Source organism: Drosophila rhopaloa, unplaced genomic scaffold (genome assembly GCF_018152115.1).
Source record: "Drosophila rhopaloa isolate 14029-0021.01 unplaced genomic scaffold, ASM1815211v1 contig_115, whole genome shotgun sequence".
NCBI classification, from domain to species: domain Eukaryota; kingdom Metazoa; phylum Arthropoda; class Insecta; order Diptera; family Drosophilidae; genus Drosophila; species Drosophila rhopaloa.
The window spans coordinates 16,744,896-16,766,915 of NW_025334990.1; the positions used below are offsets into that span (position 1 = coordinate 16,744,896).

Here is a 22,020-nt window from a genome sequence, read left to right on the forward strand (position 1 = left end):
GCTGGAGCAAATGATGCTCCATAGAACTAACCCGTTCACCTGCGACGATTTTTAATCTATTTTAAATGATAGTGGCAATGGTAATGGTACGGTGCGACCGGATGATGGTTCACAACGACCGTGTCCTTTAAACGGGTCGGTGGGACTTTCGTCCGTTTGTAACGCCATTTGTCAGCGATTTATCAGTGTCCGTACGGGATTATTTATGATGCCGTCTTGCACCTGCCATTAATTGATTCGTAATTGCATCCGGCTTGGAATTAATGTTAAGCTGCTAACCCGATTGCTGCTGTCGATAATAAATAAATCCAGACTTTGTGTTTAAAATAAATTTATTTGTATATTTGATTTGAACAAACGATAATATCTTTTCATTGCAAATGGGGCTAACAAAACAAAACAGATTGCAGGGCGCATCTGTCTTCTGTTTTTCTGGGCGTGCACAAGGATAATAACAATATTTGATTTGCTAAGCCTAAGGATAAAAACATGGATAATCGCTGACTGATTGGCGGCTTCGATAACATTAACATGCAGTTACAAATAGATAATTGTATAAATAATTTGACTATTGACTAGGGATAAATTTGTCGTATTTGCTTCGTTTCTTTGCTAATTGGCTAATGTGTATATTTGGATAGAATGCAATGCAGCAGCGGAATAAATAGAACATCGAATGAGTTGCACTGGGCGGCCTAACTACTTAGCACTAGCGGGTTAATTGATATAGAAATTCATGAGGCGGCGGCGAGATTCCATTTGTTTAGCTCGTGGTCATGCTGATTTTAAAATTTCGAACTTCGAATTTTCCATCGCCGCCTTCGAACTCACCACGCGGGTGTGCGACTTGGCTAGAGGCGTGGGGAGAGTTGTGTGGTTCTTAACTAGACTACGCATAGGTTTCTTCGATTGGCAAGAAAAAAAGCTTGGATTTCGTTTGCAGCTCTACGAGATGAAAAGCTCCACGCAGGAGTTGCTCACGAGGGGCGTGGCAGCGGCCCCCGCCACCCCCTGGCTGCCCGTTTTCAGCGGGGGCGCAGCGACGGTCGTGGGCGTGGCATGGTTCGTATCTATGCTGAGTAGCGTTTGTGATGCCGTAGCAACCGCCTCTGGAGGCGTCGAGGGCGTGGCAGCCTCCGTCGTTCCATTTAAAGCGATCGCCGGCAGCACCGCCGCCATCATCTGAATGGGCACCTTGCCGGAACTGGAGCTCCCACTGCCACTTCCGGTCGTCGAGGGCGAAAATTGCTTGGGCGGCACAAAGGACACGGCCGCCTTTGTGGGCGTGAGTATCAGCCCAGTGCTCGTGTGCGGAATGGCCACGCTGGGCGGCGACAGCGGCGAGGGCGGAAAGAAGTCCAGCGGGTACTGCAAGTGTAGTTAACAAGTCAATTATTTGTAATTCAATATTTCATTTCAAAAGTAAATATTTGTAACTTAATAAAATTTAGCTTGTATTAATTAAATGGAATGTAACTAAATAAAAAATGAAGAGTTAATTAACTTTGTGAGTATTATTTTAAGCGATTTTATCAATTCTGTTTTTTTATTAAAATCTTGGGAAAAAAATTGTTCCTGCAATACCTCGACATATTTACAATAAAGTAAATTTTTCATAGGGAGTATTGCCAATCAATTCGGAATTTTATAACGAGTTTAACGTCTATAACGTCTATCTAAAGAGAACGTGGATATAATAGTTTTAAATATCTAAAGAGAACGTGGATATAATAGCTTTAAATATCTAAAGAGAACGTGGATATAATAGTTTTAAATTTTGTTTAGTTTTAAAAATTGTTTTGAACTAAATAGTATACCAATTTGAAATGGCTAAGGTGCTCGGTATTAAATATCTGGATAGTAAAGCTATTTTTACATGCCCTTCTGGTATTTTGATAAGTTGTACCTTGCCCTGAAATCAGACCGCAAGCTTATCTAACCTTGGGCCCTACTATTTTCCAGGGGAGTGTTGCTTTCGGGGAGTGTGGACACTTGCCCCATTTCTTACCAGGGGCTGCGAGGGGGAGTGTGCACCGGGCTGGCTGTAGTAGGTGGTGGGCGAGACGGGCGGACTCGGGTAGGGCCAGTAGACGAGCGGCGGCGGGTAGAAGGCGGACGCCGGGTGGTGGTGCGGATGGTGGTGCGAGCGGGGCGTGGCCAGCAGGGGCGTGTGGGGCGGCGGCGGCGGCGGGGCTGCTCCGTAGGCCGGAAAGGGACCGCCAAAGTGAGCGCCCAGCACGGTGGCACCTATGTGGAGATAAACAAAAAGTATAATTTCGATGAAGTCTCATCCTCTGCAGGGTATCATCAACACAAAGAGGGCAACGGTTGGTTTTAAATTTGGGGAATTGGGGTAATAAGTGTTGTGAGTATGGCTTTTGCTTGTTGAAAAAGGGGGGAAAAGGGGATATACAAGATATACAAGTATATATTTGCGTGGGTTTTTAGATATAAATCAGCCGATCTTCTCAGCTTTTGCGGTGCTTCTTGAAGTGGTCATTCGGTCACTCGGTTCTCCGTCTGTCATTGTAGTTGTTACTGGGTTAGTTAGTGATCTTATCTCCTTAATTAATTGGCCAGTTAGTTAGTCGGTTAGCAGGGGCAAAATTGTATTCAAATCACTCACCGTTTAGACATTGCAAATGGTAGGAGAGACATATATAGTTGGTATTTTGGAACGAGTATCTTACCACCTTACCCAGAGACCATGAAACAGTTGCGCACAAGTACGAGAACAAATTTTGAACATGTTTAGCCGATTGTTTGGTAATTTTGATTTTGATTATATTTTCGTTTTTGTTTTTTGTTCGATTGTATTTTGTTTAATCCAAGCACCAGGCCCTGAGGGGCCGTAATTGATTATATAGTATGCGCCCGAGGGTACAGACTGCGTCGAGTTACATACAGGATGCGACTATGACTAGTACGATCATGATGGACATTCCACTTAGAGTTACGATAGTATTTATGTGGCTAGAACAGTGACGGAAACAGAAACCAAACAAACTCCAAATGCCGATTCCGGATATCCACTCCCAGCTTTTTGGCCCCTTGAACGAGGCGCTGAAAACGCGATCGAGTGTAAAGCTTAGCCCAAGCCCGATACCCTAGTTACATGTACATATATGTGTTGGAATGAGGGGATAATGTGTGGGGGGGAGGGGAGATATATGGGAAGGGAATCAGGATCTTTGGAGCAGGAATTCTCTTTTTGGTTTGGGATTATCTGGATTAGTAAGGAATTAAACCCATTATGATTTCGTGTTTGTTATTAGTAGGTCTGGGTTCGATCCTCTACTCATCGGGCAACACACAATTGAGCGAAAGAGATGGTGACAGTGTGAGAGAGAGATAGAGAGAGAGAGAGCGGGCTTAGTTTAGGCGGTATGTCGTATTTTATTGATGTAAAAAATTAATTAAAGGTTGTTTTACTAACATCTAGTGGTAAAAAAGTTTGGAATATCAAAAATCGTAAAATTTCCAAAAAAACATTTAAAATTGTTGTGCGTAAAAACTAGTTAAGTAGATATTATTGATTACGTGTGTTGTTTCTTTAAAGTGGCCGTAGAACCCGCTCGGAAGCCACTCGATTGCCATACTACATAAAACTAGTGGTTAAATTAGGCTAATAAGGATTAGGCTAGGCGCAGACTATCTTTCCCATGCCTTTCTCTCGCTAAGCTCGATTCTCCCAAGCCGAGCGAAACTGAGTGTTAGACGCAGCAGGAGAAAAGAGAGGTTTATATTAAGAGCTGGGTTTTCTGGGGATTTGGGAAGGTCAGGAGTTAATCCTGGAAGACGCCGACAAAAGCTCGAATGTGTGTACAGATTTTACAAAACGTTCGTTAGCTGAAAACTTGTCTTAACCCACAAGAAGTTCCTTATCTTATATTGAAGAATTTTAAAAGTTAATTACACCACATTGTTTTGGATTCCCATGATCATGTCGTTTCGAAATAATAATTTCTCAAGGGTTAAGACAGTCTTAAAGCTAACCAGCACTTTGCAGGGATGTAAGCCCGAGTCACCAGTAACCAGTTACATATCATCCGTTTATGCAGACTAGACACACTATTTATGTATAGACACTAAAGCGCCCCAACTTACAACAAGCTTTAGACTATAAATCTAGCTGATCCCGACTAAATTAGTGATGACAGAGAACACACAAACAGTGAGAGATATTGATATCGAGAGATAGAGAGTGATAGTAGAGAGAATTATCCCGTTTGCGACTAACACCAGTTACGCACACTTAAAAGCTACACCATAGATCTAGGCACTATGTTTATAGAGTGTACGATATTGCAAGTCAAACGATGAGATTTATATTAATTGATTGTTAGCGGCCATGGAGAGACACGGGAAAAGATTGCCGGTAAAATTAATATGCAAACCCACTTTACAAGTCGCACAGTCTTAAAGCTAGCATGTATATAAATGTAGATATATATATATATATATATATAAATCGATAGGCCATCGTTGGTTAATCAAAAAAAGGTTTGTCTTACAGAACACGGTAATATTTGCTTAATCCGTAAACACTTCTAGGTTTCGGTTTCGCTTTTGGGGTTCGGTTTCAAATTCAGCTTAAATTTTGAGCTTGAGCCAACACCTGACGTGGTTCATGGGGGGAGGGGAACTCAGGGGGGGCTTAATTGGTGGCTTTATAAAAGAGAGTTCCAAAGGATAAACACTAAAATTAAATTGCACTGAATGGGCGTGGTGACCACGGGAAAACTACCCACAAGATTTCGCTCCCTCCATGAACAACGTTAGCCTCTGTTGATTGCCTTCGAATCGGAGGAACAGGAAGGAGATATATACCGCTCTTAATCCAGTATATATACACCCTCCTGCTCTACACACGCACCCACACACACACCAAGCATATATCAAAAATTATATTTAAAATCCATTGGTGAGAACACAAGTGATCAGGACACTTCTTTGATCCTTTTTTATATAACTTCCCTCTGTTAGCTGGTGTACTTATGCGTGTATGGGTGAGCAGTGCTTATGGGTATGTGTGTGTGTGTGTGTGTATGCCCGGGTGTGTGTTGTTGTTTCATATTAATTATATAGTAAGTATTATTCGCTTAGACCATAGACAAGTATTATGCTTAGGCTACAACTAGTACTCCGTACAAGAAAAGTACTTAAGTCTACATTCCAAATCGGTATCAATTAAGCTCTAGAGAATGTCTGGTATGCAAGTGTATGAGTGTGGTGGCCATGATGATACATGATATGGTTATGTGTGCTCCATAATGAGGGTATTATATGCGAACACCCCACCCACTCGCGGAATGTGCCCGAAGTGCTGGAGTTGGAGCTCTTATTTCAGGTTTTTTGATTGGGTCTATATGGGTATATAGCTCTCTGGGTCTATAGCCCAGTGTTATAGTACGAATAAAGGTTGCTGGGGGGGCGTGTCAACGCCCTTTTGGCCGCACTGGCCGCCGCTGCCGCCCCAGCCGCCTCCTGCTGAAAGGCGTTCTCGTACGAGCGCTTCATCGACTGACTCAGCGGCGAGTTGCTGGCGGAGGCCGAAGTTGCTGCCGCTGCCGCTCCTGCAGCTGCTCCTGCTGCCACGCCCACTCCCGATGCCGCCCCCGCGGCGGACATATAGCCGAGCGGAAAGGGCGGCAAGTAGGCGGTCGAGGGCCTCTGCATGAGCACAAACTGCGGCTGACCCTGCTGCAACATGGCACTGGCATACAGTTGCTGCTGTTGCTGCTGCTGCTGTTGCAAGTACAGCGGATGCTGCAACATCGCACTGGCATAGAGCTGTTGCTGCTGCTGTTGCTGTTGCTGCTGCTGCATATGCTCGGCGGCCAAGGCAGCAGCTGCCGACTGCTGTCGCACCAGCAAACTCTGCTGGGCTATGAACTGGGCCTGCTGCTGGGCCAGCAGCGCAGGAGTTGAGGCTGCCGCAGCAGCGGAAGATCCTGGCGGCGGCAGCGAGAAGGGATTGAGGGCGTAACCCTGTGGGGTCAAGGTCACAGCGGCATTTTGCAACGAGGCAGCGGAATGGGCGGCAGCGGCAGCCGTGGGCTGATTGGCGGCCATGAAAGATGCCAAGCCGGAAGCGGAAGCGGCGGCGGCGGCGGCCGACAGACCCGGCAACATTCCCGACGAGCCGGACAATCCGTGGTGGGCGGCGGCGGCGGCCGCTGCCGCATGGGCGTGGCCCGGGGTGTGCGCATGCGCATGTGAGTGCGGGTGAGTGTGTGAATGAGTGCCGCCGAGCGGCGATTGAGCGGTACCGGCGGCAACGGTCGTCGGCGACTGACCCGCCGAACTGAACATACCCGTGGTGGCGGCCAGCAGCGATTGCTGCTTGTGGGCGTGGCCATGATGCGGTTGCGCCGCCTGAGCCACCGGTGAAGCCAGGCCACCATTGAGGACCATGTTCATGTCGTCGCCGGAGCACTGGAACACCTCGATGTAGCGGAACTTCTTGCCGAACACCATGAACTGGTTGTGCTTGCGTTGTGCACACAGGCGGGCCGAGTCCTCCAAGTCCATCTGGATGAAGGCCTCGCCACTGGGTTGTCCCTAAAAATGAATTAAGGAAACTAAGCAGCTATCCAGAAAGAAAGGGGAATCTGAAAACCCACCTGCGCATTGATCACCATGTGCACGCCCTGGTAGATGATGTGCTTGGCGAAGTCGTCGAGGAAGTGCAGGATGTGTTCCACCATCGCCTCGTAGGGCAGTCCGCGCAGCCGGATGCAGTTCTTGGTGGTGCCCGAGGTGATGAGGTGCTGTGTGGGGAGAGGGAGAGCGGGAGGAGGCACGGGGGGGCACAGGTTAGCGGGACTGACTCCGAGGCTATGGGCGAGGCTGTGGGCACCCACCTGCGGCAGCAGAGGCAGCGGTATCGTGGGCAGCTGGGCGATCAGCGGCGGCTGGCTGTGTCCGCCGCCCGACTCGTAGTTCTTGGGGTCCATCGAACGGTTGAGCACCTGCTGCACCTCGGCGGTCGTGGATCGGAACAGCTCGATGTACCGCTGCCCAATGGACTCGCGGTGCCGGCCCAGCGCCTTGGGCGCGTCCGTCTCGTGGGCGAACAGCACGAAGGCGTCGCCGGTGGCCCGTCCGTCCGGTTTCTTAACGAACAGCACGCCCTCACTCCCATCAAGAACGTGGCAGGGCGCCGTGTCGCCAGTGGTGAAGAAGTCCAACTGGTTGGAACAAATAATTGATTAGTATTTTATTAAATTTATATATCTATATTCAACCGTGAACTGTAAGATTCATAAGGAGAAGCAAATCTATGCCTCAACCTATACACCTCATACTAACAAACACTCTGAACCACGTCATTACCCCAGACTTCCTTGAACATTTCTTATAATAAATGGATTTCCGACGAAAACTAGTAAACAACATTCGCTTACAAAACTTGGCCTAAACATTTACCTATTTGTAGGCGCGATTTCTCAATGTAACGTTAAGTTTTGACATTAATTTATTTTGCTGTTTCGGAAACAGTTCTCAATATAATGCCAGTTAAATCTTGTCTGTCATCAAAATGAAAATGGGGAAGAGAAGTTCGTCTTCTAAATGCAGTTTGAATTTCTTTCCGACTGTCCTTTGAATCTTAACATCACATTGAGAAAGCATACATGGTATGAGTTGCCCAACAATTTGACTTCGTGATTACAAACTAGAGCGTTAACATGATATTAAGAAATCAGCAATTAGTCAGTAGTCAGTATTCAGCAGAGCCTATATATTTCCTTCGTTGGCCAACAACATGGTGTATATTTAAGTGACCAAAGATCAATACTTTGCTATTGGCATTCCCCAAGAGTGGATCAGTTCCCAACTTGCAGTACTCACCACTTGCTTGGCGGTGGCGTCGTAGGGCAGTCCCCGCATCCGGATGATCACCTGGGCGCCCTTCGACAGGAAGGCCTGTGCCTCATTGGAGGCTCCGCCGGCGATGGCCAGGAAGTCCTCGCCCGTGGCCCGGTACACCTCGATGTAGCGGGTGCAGATGTGGTGTTTGTGCCGCTTGAGCGCCATGTCGCGATGCTCCTGGCACACAAATCGGATCAATGCCTCGCCGTTGCGCCGTCCCAATGGAGAAAGACAGAGGGCCACGCCGCCCCTGGAATTCGGAGAAGTGAAATAAGGGAGCGGTTAGCGGGTGGGTAGAAGACGATAAAGTGGGTCGCTTGTAATCTCGACACGGACGACCCCTGAACCGGCTTATCTTTTGGCGTTCGCCTCACTACATGAGTAAGACCCCACACATTTCTCCTACTCACTTGGCTACGTTGAGGCCGCGGAAGAACTTGGCGATGTCCTGGTCGCTGCTCTGCCAGGGTAATCCTCTGGCCCGCACTATGCAGTTACCGTCGATCTCGTCGTCAATGGAGCTGTGATGAGATTTAAGAAATTCTGTAAGTTTCTAGTTTGGCAGAACCTTTTACTAAAGCGACTTATGCAACTCGTAATGGGACCTCTTCGTGGGTAAGGAGAAAAAGGCGTCGCAGTCACGTTCCGATGTGCAACCAAAGTTCTTGACGACTACCAAGTCGCATAAACATTTCTGCTGACTCTCCCGCAAACACACACTCGCACAAATAAAACCGAATGTCATGCATAAATGGGCCAGCAAAAAAAAAAATTAAAATTAAAATGAAAATAAAACCAAACGAGCAGCGCGAACAAATAAAAAACATGAATAATCTGAGTTGGCAGACGGGGAACAAGGAGTTTTGAAAAGGGGTTATACCTCTGTCGCTCGCTAATTGAATATTTTATAGTGATTGGCCCGAAAAAAAACAGACTTCGAGGTATATGAAATTTTCCTAGGCGATCCGGCGATAACAAAAGCCGTGCATTCACGTTGCCCCTGATCCGTTACGATGCCACCCGACACCATACGAGTACCGATCCCGGTTCCCTGGCAATACAATGGCTATATGGCTCTACGATCGAGCTCTTATCGGCTCCCAATCCAAACGAAGACTGACGAGAGCGACGCTCCCAGCTCGGATTTGGGGCCTTGTTCCAGTGTCTGGGTGCTCGAGTGGTTTCTTTGTGGGCCCGGCGATCGTCTTGAGTTTCGAGTGAGTTATTCTCACTCGAAATAGTGATTGGATCAGCTGAGTGGGGCTTGGATCGGGTTGGGTTTTTACGGGGAACTAGTTCGGACGGACGGACGCACTGAGCACAGCACTCACCAAATTCCAGGTTCCAGTACCAGGTTGACCAATTCGTTTGCAGCAAATTTGTGACCTGTACAGAAGTAACTTCGGGTAGTGAACAATTCGGAGAAGAGATCTGAGCTTTGTGTGGCTTACCTGCCTGCAGCAGAGTCTGGATCACAGTGACCATGTCGCGAGATTCGCGTATGAAAAAGTCGTTGTCCTCCACCGATGAGGTGTTGAGTTCTGTTGGGAGGAAAGAAAACAAAACTAATTAGAAATCATGTAACCATAATTTGAAAAGTAATGTTGACAAAAGGGTTATTTACTTAATATTTTATTTACATTTGCAATTTGATAATTGTTTAATATTGGAAACGGTTCTTTTAAATAATATGCATTACGATTTAATGATATTGTGTAAAATGTTTATGCACCAGAATAAAAATAAGACAGTTAATGTAAATGATTTCAGCAGTTAACCGGTTATCTTTGCTTAACAAATTCTGTTCAAAGTGCAGTTTTTTAAAACAATTTTATTAATATTAGATTGTTTAGCACTTAAGGATTTTATATTTTAAATACCACAAAATCATATTTTTGTAACCATTTAAAATATAATTACTTTGATTTATTAATGATCTTGTGGCTTTAGGATAATAATTGAACTTTAAATGATTTTTGTATCTGAACGCGAAATAAAAATCGAAACAATAGTTTTAATAGTAAAATTACTTAACATATTTTTAACCACAGTTGAACTTGCATAGCTAAAATATCCCTCAAAATAACTTAAGTTATGGAATTGTTTTCACATGTATTTTATACAGTAATTCGTTACTCACCTCCCAGCATCTCGGCGATGGACTGCGGCATGGGCAGCGTCGGCGCCTGCAGCATCTTCTTGACGTCCTTGACGGGGACGAGGGCGCGGGCAAGGTCGCCGGACTTGTAGCGCAGGAACTCCTTGCGCAGGTCGCTGAAGCGGTTGTAGTACGCCGGCAGCTCCACGTCCTTGGCACTGGCCTCCCGGTGGAGGCACTGCCTCAGCGGCAGCTGGCCATCGGTGACCAGCTTGATCTCCGTGTCGTGGAGCGACAGAGATCGGAGGTATGCATCGAACTGGAGGGCGGAGACACGGACTCATTAGTACCCAATTGCAATTAGCACTTCTCGTAAAGACAGAGGGTGGGGCAAAGGTTGCGTATAGTATAGTATAGAGGAAAATACCCCAAACATTCCACCGGGCGGAGAGGAAAAGTAGTTGCTTTGGGTCACTGATAGTGCCACATTCCCCCCAATCGCTTTAATGCCATTGGCTCAAACCCGTTTTAGTGGCCGGCAATTATTGCCAATTAAGTGAACAGTTTTCAGCCGTGTCATGGTGAATAAATATAACACGCGGCTTAATGTCGCATTACCCGCTCGAAATCGCGACAGAGCAAGGAGTATAATCCAGATGACATCACTAATTCCAAGCCACCTTGCCCCGTTTCAATGCAGCTTATCACTATCTCCGGGCAATGGCTTTATTGGCCCTATTGACTTGCCCACTTAGTATGCCAGGCTTGTGCCGGATTTTCAATGCGTCATGTTCTGATCTCGCTACGGAACAAAGGTTCCCAGATGCAGTTTTAAGTCGAGCTAAGTAATTGCCTTGGCGAACGGGATGTGTATAAAGAAGATTAGGAGTAATATTAGGTCTAGACCGATCAAGTTGGGTGTTAAAGTTCAATGATTCGTTGGCATAATTACCAAACTTGTTTAACAGGAATATTCCGAAATATGGGACGTACCTTTATATGATAATATACGCAATAAAGAATGTTCAACTGAATATACAACCAAAAATCCACAAAAAAAAATATAAACTATCCCCAGATTAGTCAAGGTTCAGAGGGCATCAAATGTTTGAAGCATCTGAAATAATGATGATTCAACTCTTCAAACATTTTAAAATACACTTCAACGCTCCCCTCAACATCTATATCGAGATGTTTTATCTGCATCAGAAGCCAATAATGTAAGTCGCATGTGTTTGCCGAGCGGCATTTTCCAGTTATTGTGTCAGAATGGAACTGAATGTGGAACCGGGGGCTTGCCTGGAGTGTTTTCCTTATCAGTAGGTCAGATAAGCTGTGAAGGAGTAGGAGGCTATACTGTGGAATCTGTGATGGGCCAAAGGTCTTTAGAGGATGGCTTGTCGGCGCAAGAAAAGCGCCCACTCATCATGACTCCCTCAAACCGGAATCAGATCTTAAATAGACGCTTATCAGACATGGTTTAGAATATAGAATAGAATATGAACGAGTTCAACTTATCCTACACATGGAAAAAATGCACAAGTTTAATTTTTATTGATGTATCAAATCATATCAGAAGACAAATGAACAATAATTATTTCTGAATTAAGAAAGAAATGCGCATTCAATAGAATATTTAATATATCCACTGTAAAAACAAACGAGGTATCGAGATTAAAAAAAAAAAGGTTTAATGATAATTATAGTGTAGCACACGATTTTTACCAGTGTATGTGTTTACAACCCTGGTAACCCGATGCCCATTGATAAGTGGCGGCGCAACACTTTACTTATAAGTCGGGGGCAAGGACCAACAACGAATCATCCACATTTTAGAGCGAGCGTTCCCAAAATAGAGCCACTCGCTTCCCCAAAAACGTGTGCATTTACTAGTAACATAGTGCAGGCCTAATCTTATCGTAATCAGCTGATAACTGGCCGGAATCCAAACAACCCAAAACAACCCGAACAACGTGCTCTGATTACCGCGTGGATCGGATTGGATTATACGCACCTCTTCGATGGCCTCACTCAAGGGCTTGCCCGCAGCTTGGGCCTCTGCGATGGGAAGGATCAGCTCGGATCCGTTGTCCACGGTGCTACCGTTGCCACTCCCGGCTCCACTGCCGTTATTGGAATCCCCGATCGCCAAGGGCGGGGAACTGGCCGTGTTGTTGGTGACACTCGAGTTGTCCGATGAGCTCGAAATAGTGCGATCTTTGATGAAGTAGCCATCAGGCCGCACGAGTATTTGTTTGGTGCCCACGATCTGGAAATGTGAATACGGATAGAGAACAAACATTCATTAGTAAACCTTGACAATGATAAGTGCCAGCTATAATAGTAGGCGTAATATAAGGTTTAGCTCGATATAAGAGATAACAGCACCCTACAAAAGGGTATTATTATTTTAAACACAAGTTTGCGTTTCACTTCTTAAAATTTGTAGTTTTTATTACACAGGAAAACAAATAATGAAGACTTATTGAACCTTAACTCGTATCAATAAGTTCCGTATACTAGGATTATTATTTAATATTAATTTGCATTGATAAAAATAAATTTAAACAGTAAGCATGACTGTTCCCAGTCTTATCCCCTGGAACAGAAACCACTCTTGACTGAGCCCACTTTTCCTATCTCTATCATCCAATAGAGTGGTAAAAGTACACCTGAAACACAAACCACAGTTCTATGATTCTGGATCTTTCCGGGAAAGTATTTTCGAGGCGACCTTTGGAGATCCCAAGAACATTTCCCAACCAGTGACCGCAATTCCAATCCCAAGGGAACAAAGACTGGAGCTTACGTCAGCGGATATGCAAAGAAGTCTCGATCCGAATTGGAATCGAGGTTTCCTGCAGGTAGTTGGGCGCTATGCAAATCTAAGCGGGGTAGGCCTTAGGAAGAAAACTAAAATTGTGTTTTTCTTTGTTTCCCGATTTCTGCCGGCGTCCGAAATAGATTTGCATAGGCTTTGAATGTCAGAACAATACTGGAACTGGAGGTAAAAAATAAAAAGGGAAACGGGGATATGGGGATATGGGAGCACGGTACGGAAGAAAATGAAAAATGCATGAGCTGCGGTCATGTTAAATTCAACGGACAAGAATGTGGGCTTCAGTCGGGGGTTAAAAGCACCCCTAATTATGCCAACATGGGGATCTCAATGCGACATAGAGGAGGTTATGTTCCAGAGTTTCCATTAACCCACTGATTTCCGTTCGATAGAAACACCGATTGATTAATTAAAGTTCAGCCAGCTAAGAGTTCTAAGTGGTTCAAGTAGAGCCGCAGAGTGATAGAGATTAAGAGCAGGCTCACCAGTCGCCACTCTTACCCCTCGACACTCCACTTTGGGCCACTTTTTGCAGTTTGTTTTCAAATGTTAATTAACTTTAATTGTTGCCATACGAGTCATAACTAGCCTGTAATTAACATGCCAATTACTGTATCGGTATATGTGAGCCAGTAGTGCGAGTGTTTCTGTATCAAATCAAGGAAATTGCTCTCCAGCAAGAAATCTATAACAGAGAAATTCAATTTGAGATCAAGCTGACATGAAAATGGATCGCCTGAGACGGAAAATGGTGTTTCCGTTTGGGAAAGTCTTCCTCCGTTCAGGGAGAGCCACCAACAAAATTCTCTTATCACGCTGACCAAGTAAATAAACTATAATCAAGCGATACGATTTGACAGTTTGGACGCACTCCCCCTTCAGCTGTCCAAAAAAAAACCCACAGTCGCTCTATATGGCAGACAAATGACAGTCAGAATCGGTCAGCATATTGGTCGTTATTATTATAATTCAGTGCCGACTTCTATGGCCGGGGGCCTTCAATTCCGAAACCAATTTCGATTGCTGTCAGTGCAATATTACGATCACGATGATGCGGTTGAATACCTTGGAGAAGAGATAATAAATGAGACTTCACCATGACACTTTGGTCTACTATTAACTATTATTATTATTATTTATTGGAAGTATCTAATTTTTAGAGACGTTTCAGGAGTTCTCTCTTTTCGGTGTAACTCTGGTCACTCATGCTAAAATACTTTCCCCATAAAAAGTCTTATATATCGATTTTTATTTCTTTTGTATCCCAATTTGCAATCACGCATTTGTCTGTTGATTTAAGCTATATAAATTCATGACTTTAAAATGCTTAAGGTTTGCCAAAAAAATATATAAAAAGTTTGGTCACTTCGGAGGCACATAAATATAGCGACTTTTTCAAAATATAGCTCCACTTTCCACTGGTTTTGCGAATACCGTTTGAGCATAATGTGGCCAAGATATTAGCATATATTTCGCAGACTGGATTAGGTATTCAGATATACGCCGACATATAAAATATATTTTGTTCAGTAGTCCGGTCTAGACTAGTATGGCTTATTAGTGTCCGAAGGGAGCAGGTGGCGGGTGAAAGGAAAGGAGGATTTTGGAGAAATTCGAGCGTCTGCCACTGACCCCTTGACCCAGCCAAAAATAGCCAGAGAAAAGCGATATAATAATAATACTAATAATCTTCGTCGGGGACTCACCGCGAAGATTAGCATAAAAATTGGCCCCGAAGTCGAAACGTTTTGAGAAAGCCACTTAGCTGGAAGCCAGAGTTTAAACGTGGGTAATTAATTCACAATATTTTGGCAGCCGCAACAGACAGAAGCTGACTGCTCTGACACCGGGTCAGGGGCTTCGGATGGGTCAAAAATCTCGTCAAAAATCTCGCACTGAAATAGAAGCGTTCGTAATTGCGGACCCTCAATGTCGCCATTAAATGCCACTTAAGAGCGACGTGGAGGAGGGTTTAAAGCGGGCAGGACGGCAGGGAGTAGCTGCACTTACTAAAATGTTGCGTGCTCGTCATAGAATCGCGACAATGTCAGGCAAACATCTCGGGTACCCCCGGTTAATGCCAGCAAATAGCCTCAAGAGCCCCGACCCGAAGGTACACACAGCGCTATCTAATGGCCGGCCATTTCCTTCATCAGTTCTAGTCGGTGCGAAAACAACGTCCACTATATATACATATATAAGTAATATCTGAACACGCAGCCTCCGCCGGAATCGAAGCGCCCACGTAACCCCCAGATACTATACGATACGAAACGATACGGGTTTTTGTGTGCACTCGAGATTGTCAAGCATTGGGCAAATAAAATTGCGTATTGAAAGCGTCATTATTAGACCCCATGAAATGCATCGAAATGGGGAAATCGAAAAACGACTCAATCCGACCGATAATTATGGAAATAAACTAATACAAAAATTTCTCAGTCGAAAACAAAGCGATTAAAGAAATTAAAACATCTTATTTAAATATCAAATGTACTATATTTAATAATACTTGGGGAAAATTGTAAAATCCAGTATATTATTAGTATTAAAATAACACTTGAGAAAAAATGAGAAATCTTTTAGCATACTGCTACTTGAGGATGACACTTTTTTCCCCAGTGAAAAAGTGTCTCGAAGGATGGCAATCCCAGAGTATTACATCACTTCCAATTTCAATATATTCTGTGTGCTTTCTTGGAAAACTTGCTTTGGCGCTTGACAAATAAGTTTTAATGGCCGGCGATAGTTTGTCGGGGGAATTTCGTAATGCCATGGAGCGGGCTCCGATGAGGGCTTTCGACGAGACTGCAGGTCTCGGTTGTTGGCCTGCCCTTAGCCACCTCGGATGTTTAGAGATTTTTTCCAAACAATTAGTGTCAATCGCTTGGCAAACTCAAAATATGCAAATATCCATATACAATGTGGACACCCCTCTATATCCTCACTTACCCAATTGGGTGGGATCCCCCAAAAAAAAAAAAACATAAATACTTATAAACAGAGATCGACACGTGGAGCACAGGAAAGTCGCCAAATGACAGGGTTCGAGAGTGTCAATCTCGACATTCTTTTCTCGCGCTTTGTAAATATATGTCAGGGAGAGGTATTAAACTTTACCCACTAATTAGACATATGTCTGAATGTAATTGCACCCGACTGCAAAGTAGTTTCAGATATCTTTTTAATATTTTTTTTAAAAACTGTTCAGTGATCGCAACTTATACTTGTGCAATTTTCAGTTAAATGGTAATCAGAGAAATATAAGTATAGTACTATAGTTTACGTTGAATTGTTGTTGTTAAAATCTATGGTATTTTCAAAATGGCTGGCCCAGTAAATACTGTAGTCAAGCATCTTCTACATTTGGCGAATCAAAATCGAGAGCTGTAACATAATCAACGATCGCCATTCCACACAGTCGAAAGTGCAGCCCCAGTTTCTCTGTGTGTGCGAGGGGTCTGTTATCGCACAGCATTCATTAATTAAAGAGTAGACGAGAGCCGAGCGATCCAACAAAATGGTGGCCAGTGGGCGGCGCCAGCCGAGCTTATCCCAGATGTATGGAAAGCATTGTTTTTATACCCTTCCTCATGGTACAAATATCGAATTAGACTTAAAAAAGTAACATTTTATCTTATTTTGAAGCTTTAAAATTGAAAATCCTCACATTAGTTAATTCAGAACGGAGAATTTTTTTAGAAAAATTAGTCTTTTTTTAAAAAAATACTTATTAAAAAAAAATGTTTTTCATTGGTTTAACTATTTTGTCTGTCTGAGCTTGTTTTAGTTTTTTTCTTCTTATGATATGAAAGGATTTTGACTCACCTGTCCAGTGGTGACTTCCAGGAGAACAAAGACCAGCAATATGATCTCCTTCTCATCCGATCCTAGGCCGGATCCATTTTGGCCGCACGTGGCGATGTACAGTGAAACAACGTGCTCGGGAACCTGCATTTTGTCAATCTATTCCTGTGATGATTGTGCTGTTGATGTTTGACCCCAGGATTCCTTGATTTATGTCTATTGCTAGTGATTCTGCTCCTTGAACTGAAGCTTCATGCCAGCCTAGCTTTGGACTATCTGCATCTCAGGGCTGCTCCGCCAGCGGCTGTGCCTGAAAAAAAGGAGGAAATAGAGGAACCATTGATTACACAATCCACACTGAAAACTGCAAACTGCACACTTGGACTTTGGGCTGCATATTAAGCAAGCACTAATTACGAGTGCGTTCAAGAAATGTCAAACAAAGCGAATCGGTTTGTGGCAGTGTCAAAATTTGCCAAAGCGAAACCACTATAATGACATAGTATACTATATACTGTAAGCTCGCACTAAAAAATCGAAAAGAAACCCAAAGTCCGGTGATTCGCGCGAAACTTGGCAAAACGCTTGACACGGCGACATTTTGCATATGCAATCCATCGTCCGTCCGTCACTTAACCCATGTGACGTTGCCAGTTTTCCCGTCGCGTTGCCGCTTTTCAGCTGCATTTGTAATTGGCTCGGAATGGAGCTTCTAAGACCGCTGACGTCAAGCGGGTCAAATTGAAATTAAAGTATTAACCCCAGGCTGGCGATTTGAAATTTAATTTCGCCCGTTCAAACGAAAAGCGAATAAGCAAGCGGACGACGGACGAAAAATTACAGTGCAATTTTATGAGCATTTTTAATGTGAAAAGTTTTAGTCTTAATGAAAACACAAGACCCTCAGAGTTCAACCGAAATGGAGCTCATGGGTTAAGCGGGCGCGCAGGCGCAAGTCGCTCTTTGTAGTTGTCATGACTGCTCTTTGTTATAATTAAAATTTTAAATAATGCATACGTGCAAAAAGGCCAGGCTGTCGTAATTGTGCCACTTTAAGTGCTCCTCGTGTCGGATCCGATCAGATCGAAACGGAAGCTGGGCTTAACACAGTCAAGCTTCTCTAACTCGAATATAGTTCACATCATTTACCTTAAAAATATTTCTTACATCAAATGGTTTTATGTAAGATAATATGTATCTTTACCTAAATGTGTTTTTATTTCCTGTTTATTTTTAAGAGGGTCATAAGTTAAAAAGTCAATGTGTCATATCATCACACTATTTGATGTAGACCAAAGTTCAAAGTTAAAAAACTATAATTTTAAAACAAAGTTCTATAAAAGATATGAATGTCATTATGTAATACCATCAATAACTTAAATTCATTTTTATAAAACTCTCAAGTTGCAAGTTGTACAACGATATAATAATCACCAAACTTTTCCAAAAATGAAAAGTTAAAAATATTTAATTTTGTGATGTTGGTCTTATAGAAGTTAGACTGTAGCATAACGCTCTGCTTTACTAGTCCACACTTGACTTGAAACTCATATGAATCGAGGGGATTTATCATCCCGAAGAGTGACCGTGTGGTAATGAGCGATTGCGGTTATAACTCGCGTCTTGTGCAATTTATGACATTTGCTTTTTACTGGTTTTTAACGCTTTTGCATTTTGTGCCCTTTGGTCCGTTTTTTCCGTTAGCAGGAAATCATCATCAATACAGGTTCCCACGATTTCTTGCTTCCCAAAAGAACTACATGCGTCTTCATGGGTTATACCTATAAAGCCTAAACTTGTTTGTAAGTTTCTTACTTTTGACACTATTTTTCGACCTCTGAGGTTAGGTAAACGGAAAAGCAGTGCGTTAACTGTTGCAATATAAGCTAAACCCCGAAAGTGCTCTATTTCCTGTTCCGAGACTTTAGGCCCTTACAACGCCATTAAAACCTTTTGATTTACCTCAACCTCTCCAGAGTGGCATATCATAAGTTGTGGGCTTATGAAATGGTTTTTGTGCTTTTAATAGGTTGCAATGGAAACGATAGAGGGATACTGTTATACCAAAGGGGAAGACACGCATTGATAAGTTTTCCCTTTCGTTGGACACTTGATGGCAGATGGAAATGGAAAAGGTACTCTCTTCATTAATGAATAACGGAACGCGAGTCTGTGCCCAATTAAGTAAAATAAAGAATGACCGAAAAGACAATGGGAAAGCGCTGGGCCGTCATTAAAAAGAAGAAACCCAAAATACAGACTAACTGGAAATCAAACTACAGTGGAACTTTCCTAACTTGTACTGATACGTAACAAAGTTTAAATTACCGCGGAATTGATTGGATTAATATCAAGTAAATTTAAATAATATAAGAAATTTAATATTTTCCAAAAATATAATTTGTTCTAAAAACATTTTTAATTTTACGATCTTAAATATCTTCGATAGAAACGATCAAGACATTTCAGAATAAATTTGTTTTGTCGTTTTATTAGTCTTTTGGACTTAATTTAATATGTTCGGAATATGACTATCATAGATCGATATTTTTATAACGTCGATGTTCCGGAAGATATACATATAATAAACGATATATGTACGGTAAGAAACTGCAATGTATTTATTTATTTTCTTGGAACATACTGAAAGTTGGTCCTGAAAAATCGATCTACACAAGTTTGCCTGTAAATGAAGATCGATCCCCGTCAGGCACCGTTAAGATCTTGGAAAGACAATACCATAAAGCAGTGATTAAATACGAATTAGTGACAGGCGCAGCAGGAGTGGAATAAAAACAGCTAATACCACGGGAACGGCAACAACTATTGCAATTAATGAATTGCTACCTGCTGATTGGTAAACCAGAAAGTGAGCAGATTTTACTTGTTGGTTGTTTGTTTTTTCGGACTTGCTTATTAAATTATGAATTGCGCAAGTTTTTTTTTTACGGTTTTTGTTTTATGCATTGTTCCCGCTTGCAAATATTATTTGTTGTTGCTGGCGTGTGCCGTTAGTTGTTGTTGGGGCAACAGGAAACTTATGATTGCGCAAAATTGCTGACGAGAAATGCCAATTGCCAAAGTTATTCATACAAAAAAAAAGTGGTAGAAAACGCAGAGAAGAAGTAAAATGATTCAGGCTCTCGCTCTATCTGGACTTTTATCTTATTCCCTCTTTCAACTGGATCTCACGCAAGCAACAAGTGCAACAATATTAATGTGGTTGTTGTTGTTGTTTTGATTCTTGCCAATAAAACCAAGATCAACATTAGGCGAAAATTGAATACCCTGCACATAGTCTTAAAAATATATGTGCACTTAAATTTATTCACTTATCAAAACTATAAATATCTGCTTGACCTGCGCCTTTGGATTTACTTTTACTTTTTCTTAGCACTCTAATTTTTCTAACCAGCATGAGTTTCCAATTCAGTTGATATCTTATCTTGGCAAAATGTAATTTTCTTAGTAGAAAGGTTTTTACAAAAATTAGCACACAGATTATAAATATTACTAGATTACTTTTTCATTCCTTTGAGTATATTTGTCATCTGTTTCATTTTGTTTTTAAAATAACAATATTTCAGTTTTTAAGAAATAATTTTCTTCAAATATAAAATGCATTTAAACTTTTAGATAAACTAATGAATCCTTTTTTTGTAGAGGGTATTATAAACAAGTCTGGCTCTTTTTCTCTCTGCATCTTCGTTTCAATCTCAGCTAACTGTAAATTTGTTTTCACTTTGTTTAGCGCATCGTTTTACTGTTGTTTTTGTTGATGTTGTTCATTCATTTTGGTATGTTTAATAGATTGTTCGACTTACAGCAACAACAAGTGGTTCTCAATCGGATATTCTCCCTCTCTCTCGCTCTCGCTCTTTTTTAAGATGCGACAGGTTGTTGGTAAATGATATCTACAGCTTCCTCTTGCTCCTCTTTCTCTTTCTCTGCTTCTTCTTCGTCTTTTTACTCACTCTCTTTCTTTCGCGCCGACTTAACTGTTTTTACTGTTTTCTTGGTTTATGTATTTTTTGTTGTATACATTGCACTTGTTGGATTTTCACAATTTTTGGATTTTATTGCACTTTCTTTTCTCTTGCCCACACACACACAGGCATTTAACGCCTATGTATGTATTGCAGTTAAATTATTTCAACTCCCGCGTTGTTTTTGTGGCCTTTTGAATAGTTAACTACCTTAATTTAAGGCCAGCAAACAAGACTCGTTCTTCTTCTTCCTGACCTGTTGCTTCTACCACTTTGTCTTGTTGTCTTTTTTCTAGTTTTTTTCGGTATGAGTGTGCGTGCACGAGCGAGTGTGTGTGTATGTGTCGGACCTTTTTTGTTAACTCTTTATAACGACCGCCGCGCATCCGCTTGGTTTCAAGTTGAAAAAACAACTGATCGCCGCAGCGAAACGCAGGTAACCACGAAGGTAAATTAAGGTGAGCTGCGCTTGCAGAGAGCAAGAGACAGAGAGCGGAATTCCAGCACGCACATACCCGCAAAAACAACAACATGGCCAGGTGAGTGTGTGTTTGCCAATAGGCTAGTTGGTTACGCGGGGAGAGAGAGTGCTCCTAAGAGAGGGAATTACACATACTCCGCAGTTGAAGCTTGGCTTTCAAGCGAGAGCTAATCCGCTCTGTCTCTCAGTTAATTTCCCACGCTGCGCAAGACAGTTACGCTCAGTGAGCATGACCCCCCTTTAGCTCTTTCTCCCACACATAGAAAAGTTACCTGCGCCGCTCCACCAACACACTCACCCTCGCACACACTTACACCTGTACTCTGTTTGCTCCGCTCTTCTTCTTCTGTATCTTCCTCTTCTTCGCTTGCTCAATTACCAACGGAGAATGGAGAATAAATTGCCCACGTAGAATACATTGACTTACCTGTTTACCTTTCCTTTTGGCCAGAATCATCGTTGTCAGCAATTAAGTATTATTTACTAGTATTAACTATTATTTATTTAGCAAATATCACTGTCTTAGGAGCGAGCGAGGAACACAGAGCAAAAGCAACAGGCGACGGCGACTAACTGGCTGACAATCGAGCAACGTAAACGCGTTTTGGTCTAAACCAGCGAAAGAGGGAGAGACAGCGAATATTGCCAAGAGAGCGCAGGTGTCAGTGTGCGTGGGTTGCTTACCTGAGCTAACGCGTGTCACGGCCCAAAAAATGATCGTTATCGAAATGTTAACTTGCTTTTTAAGAATGCAACTCCATTATTTCAACATCTAAATTTCTATCATTTACATAATTAAGCAACCAAATAAAAAAAAATTTAAAAACACCATCAAAATGGAAAAAAACTGTAGTACAAATTGTAACTGGCATTCGCATCGTATGAGTGATTTTTATGGACCATTTTAAAACTCTAATTTCATATCTTATGGGCT

The 22,020-nt window shown here is 42.7% G+C and overlaps 1 protein-coding gene across 7 annotated transcripts; it reads right to left on the reverse strand.

Moving 5' to 3' along the window:
- Positions 1-314: 314 nt before the first annotated feature.
- On the reverse strand, positions 315-21,701 carry LOC108048909 (RNA-binding protein fusilli). 7 transcript variants are annotated; one of them, XM_017129860.2, is made up of 13 exons: positions 20,444-21,034; positions 16,641-16,929; positions 11,988-12,242; positions 10,016-10,292; positions 9,327-9,416; positions 9,207-9,261; positions 8,286-8,396; positions 7,855-8,125; positions 6,867-7,193; positions 6,627-6,773; positions 6,318-6,564; positions 2,009-2,247; positions 315-1,368 (listed from the first exon to the last, which is right to left on the reverse strand). In XM_017129860.2, exons 2-13 carry the CDS (start codon positions 16,767-16,769, stop codon positions 946-948), a joined length of 2,571 nt encoding a protein of 856 aa, XP_016985349.1. In that variant the 5' UTR covers positions 16,770-16,929; positions 20,444-21,034; the 3' UTR covers positions 315-945. The 7 variants fall into 7 exon arrangements, with proteins under 7 accessions (XP_016985349.1, XP_016985348.1, XP_016985347.1 ...); XM_017129859.2 differs by having other exon boundaries at positions 6,627-7,193; XM_017129858.2 differs by lacking the exons at positions 315-1,368; positions 2,009-2,247 and having other exon boundaries at positions 3,373-6,564; positions 20,444-21,035.
- Between the last annotated feature and the right edge of the window lie 319 nt (positions 21,702-22,020).

What these genes read in the sequence shown, in the direction of transcription:
- LOC108048909 (XM_017129855.2), bottom strand. Translation starts at nt 16,769, where the DNA reads ATGCAGGTTCCCGAGCACGTTGTTTCACTGTACATCGCCACGTGCGGC. An exon ending in CCAGACTCTGCTGCAGGCAG is followed by an intron (nt 9,262 to 9,326) that starts GTAAGCCACACA and finishes ACTTCTGTACAG; the next exon opens with GTCACAAATTTGCTGCAAAC. An exon ending in CGCGGCCTCAACGTAGCCAA is followed by an intron (nt 8,126 to 8,285) that starts GTGAGTAGGAGA and finishes TCCGAATTCCAG; the next exon opens with GGGCGGCGTGGCCCTCTGTC.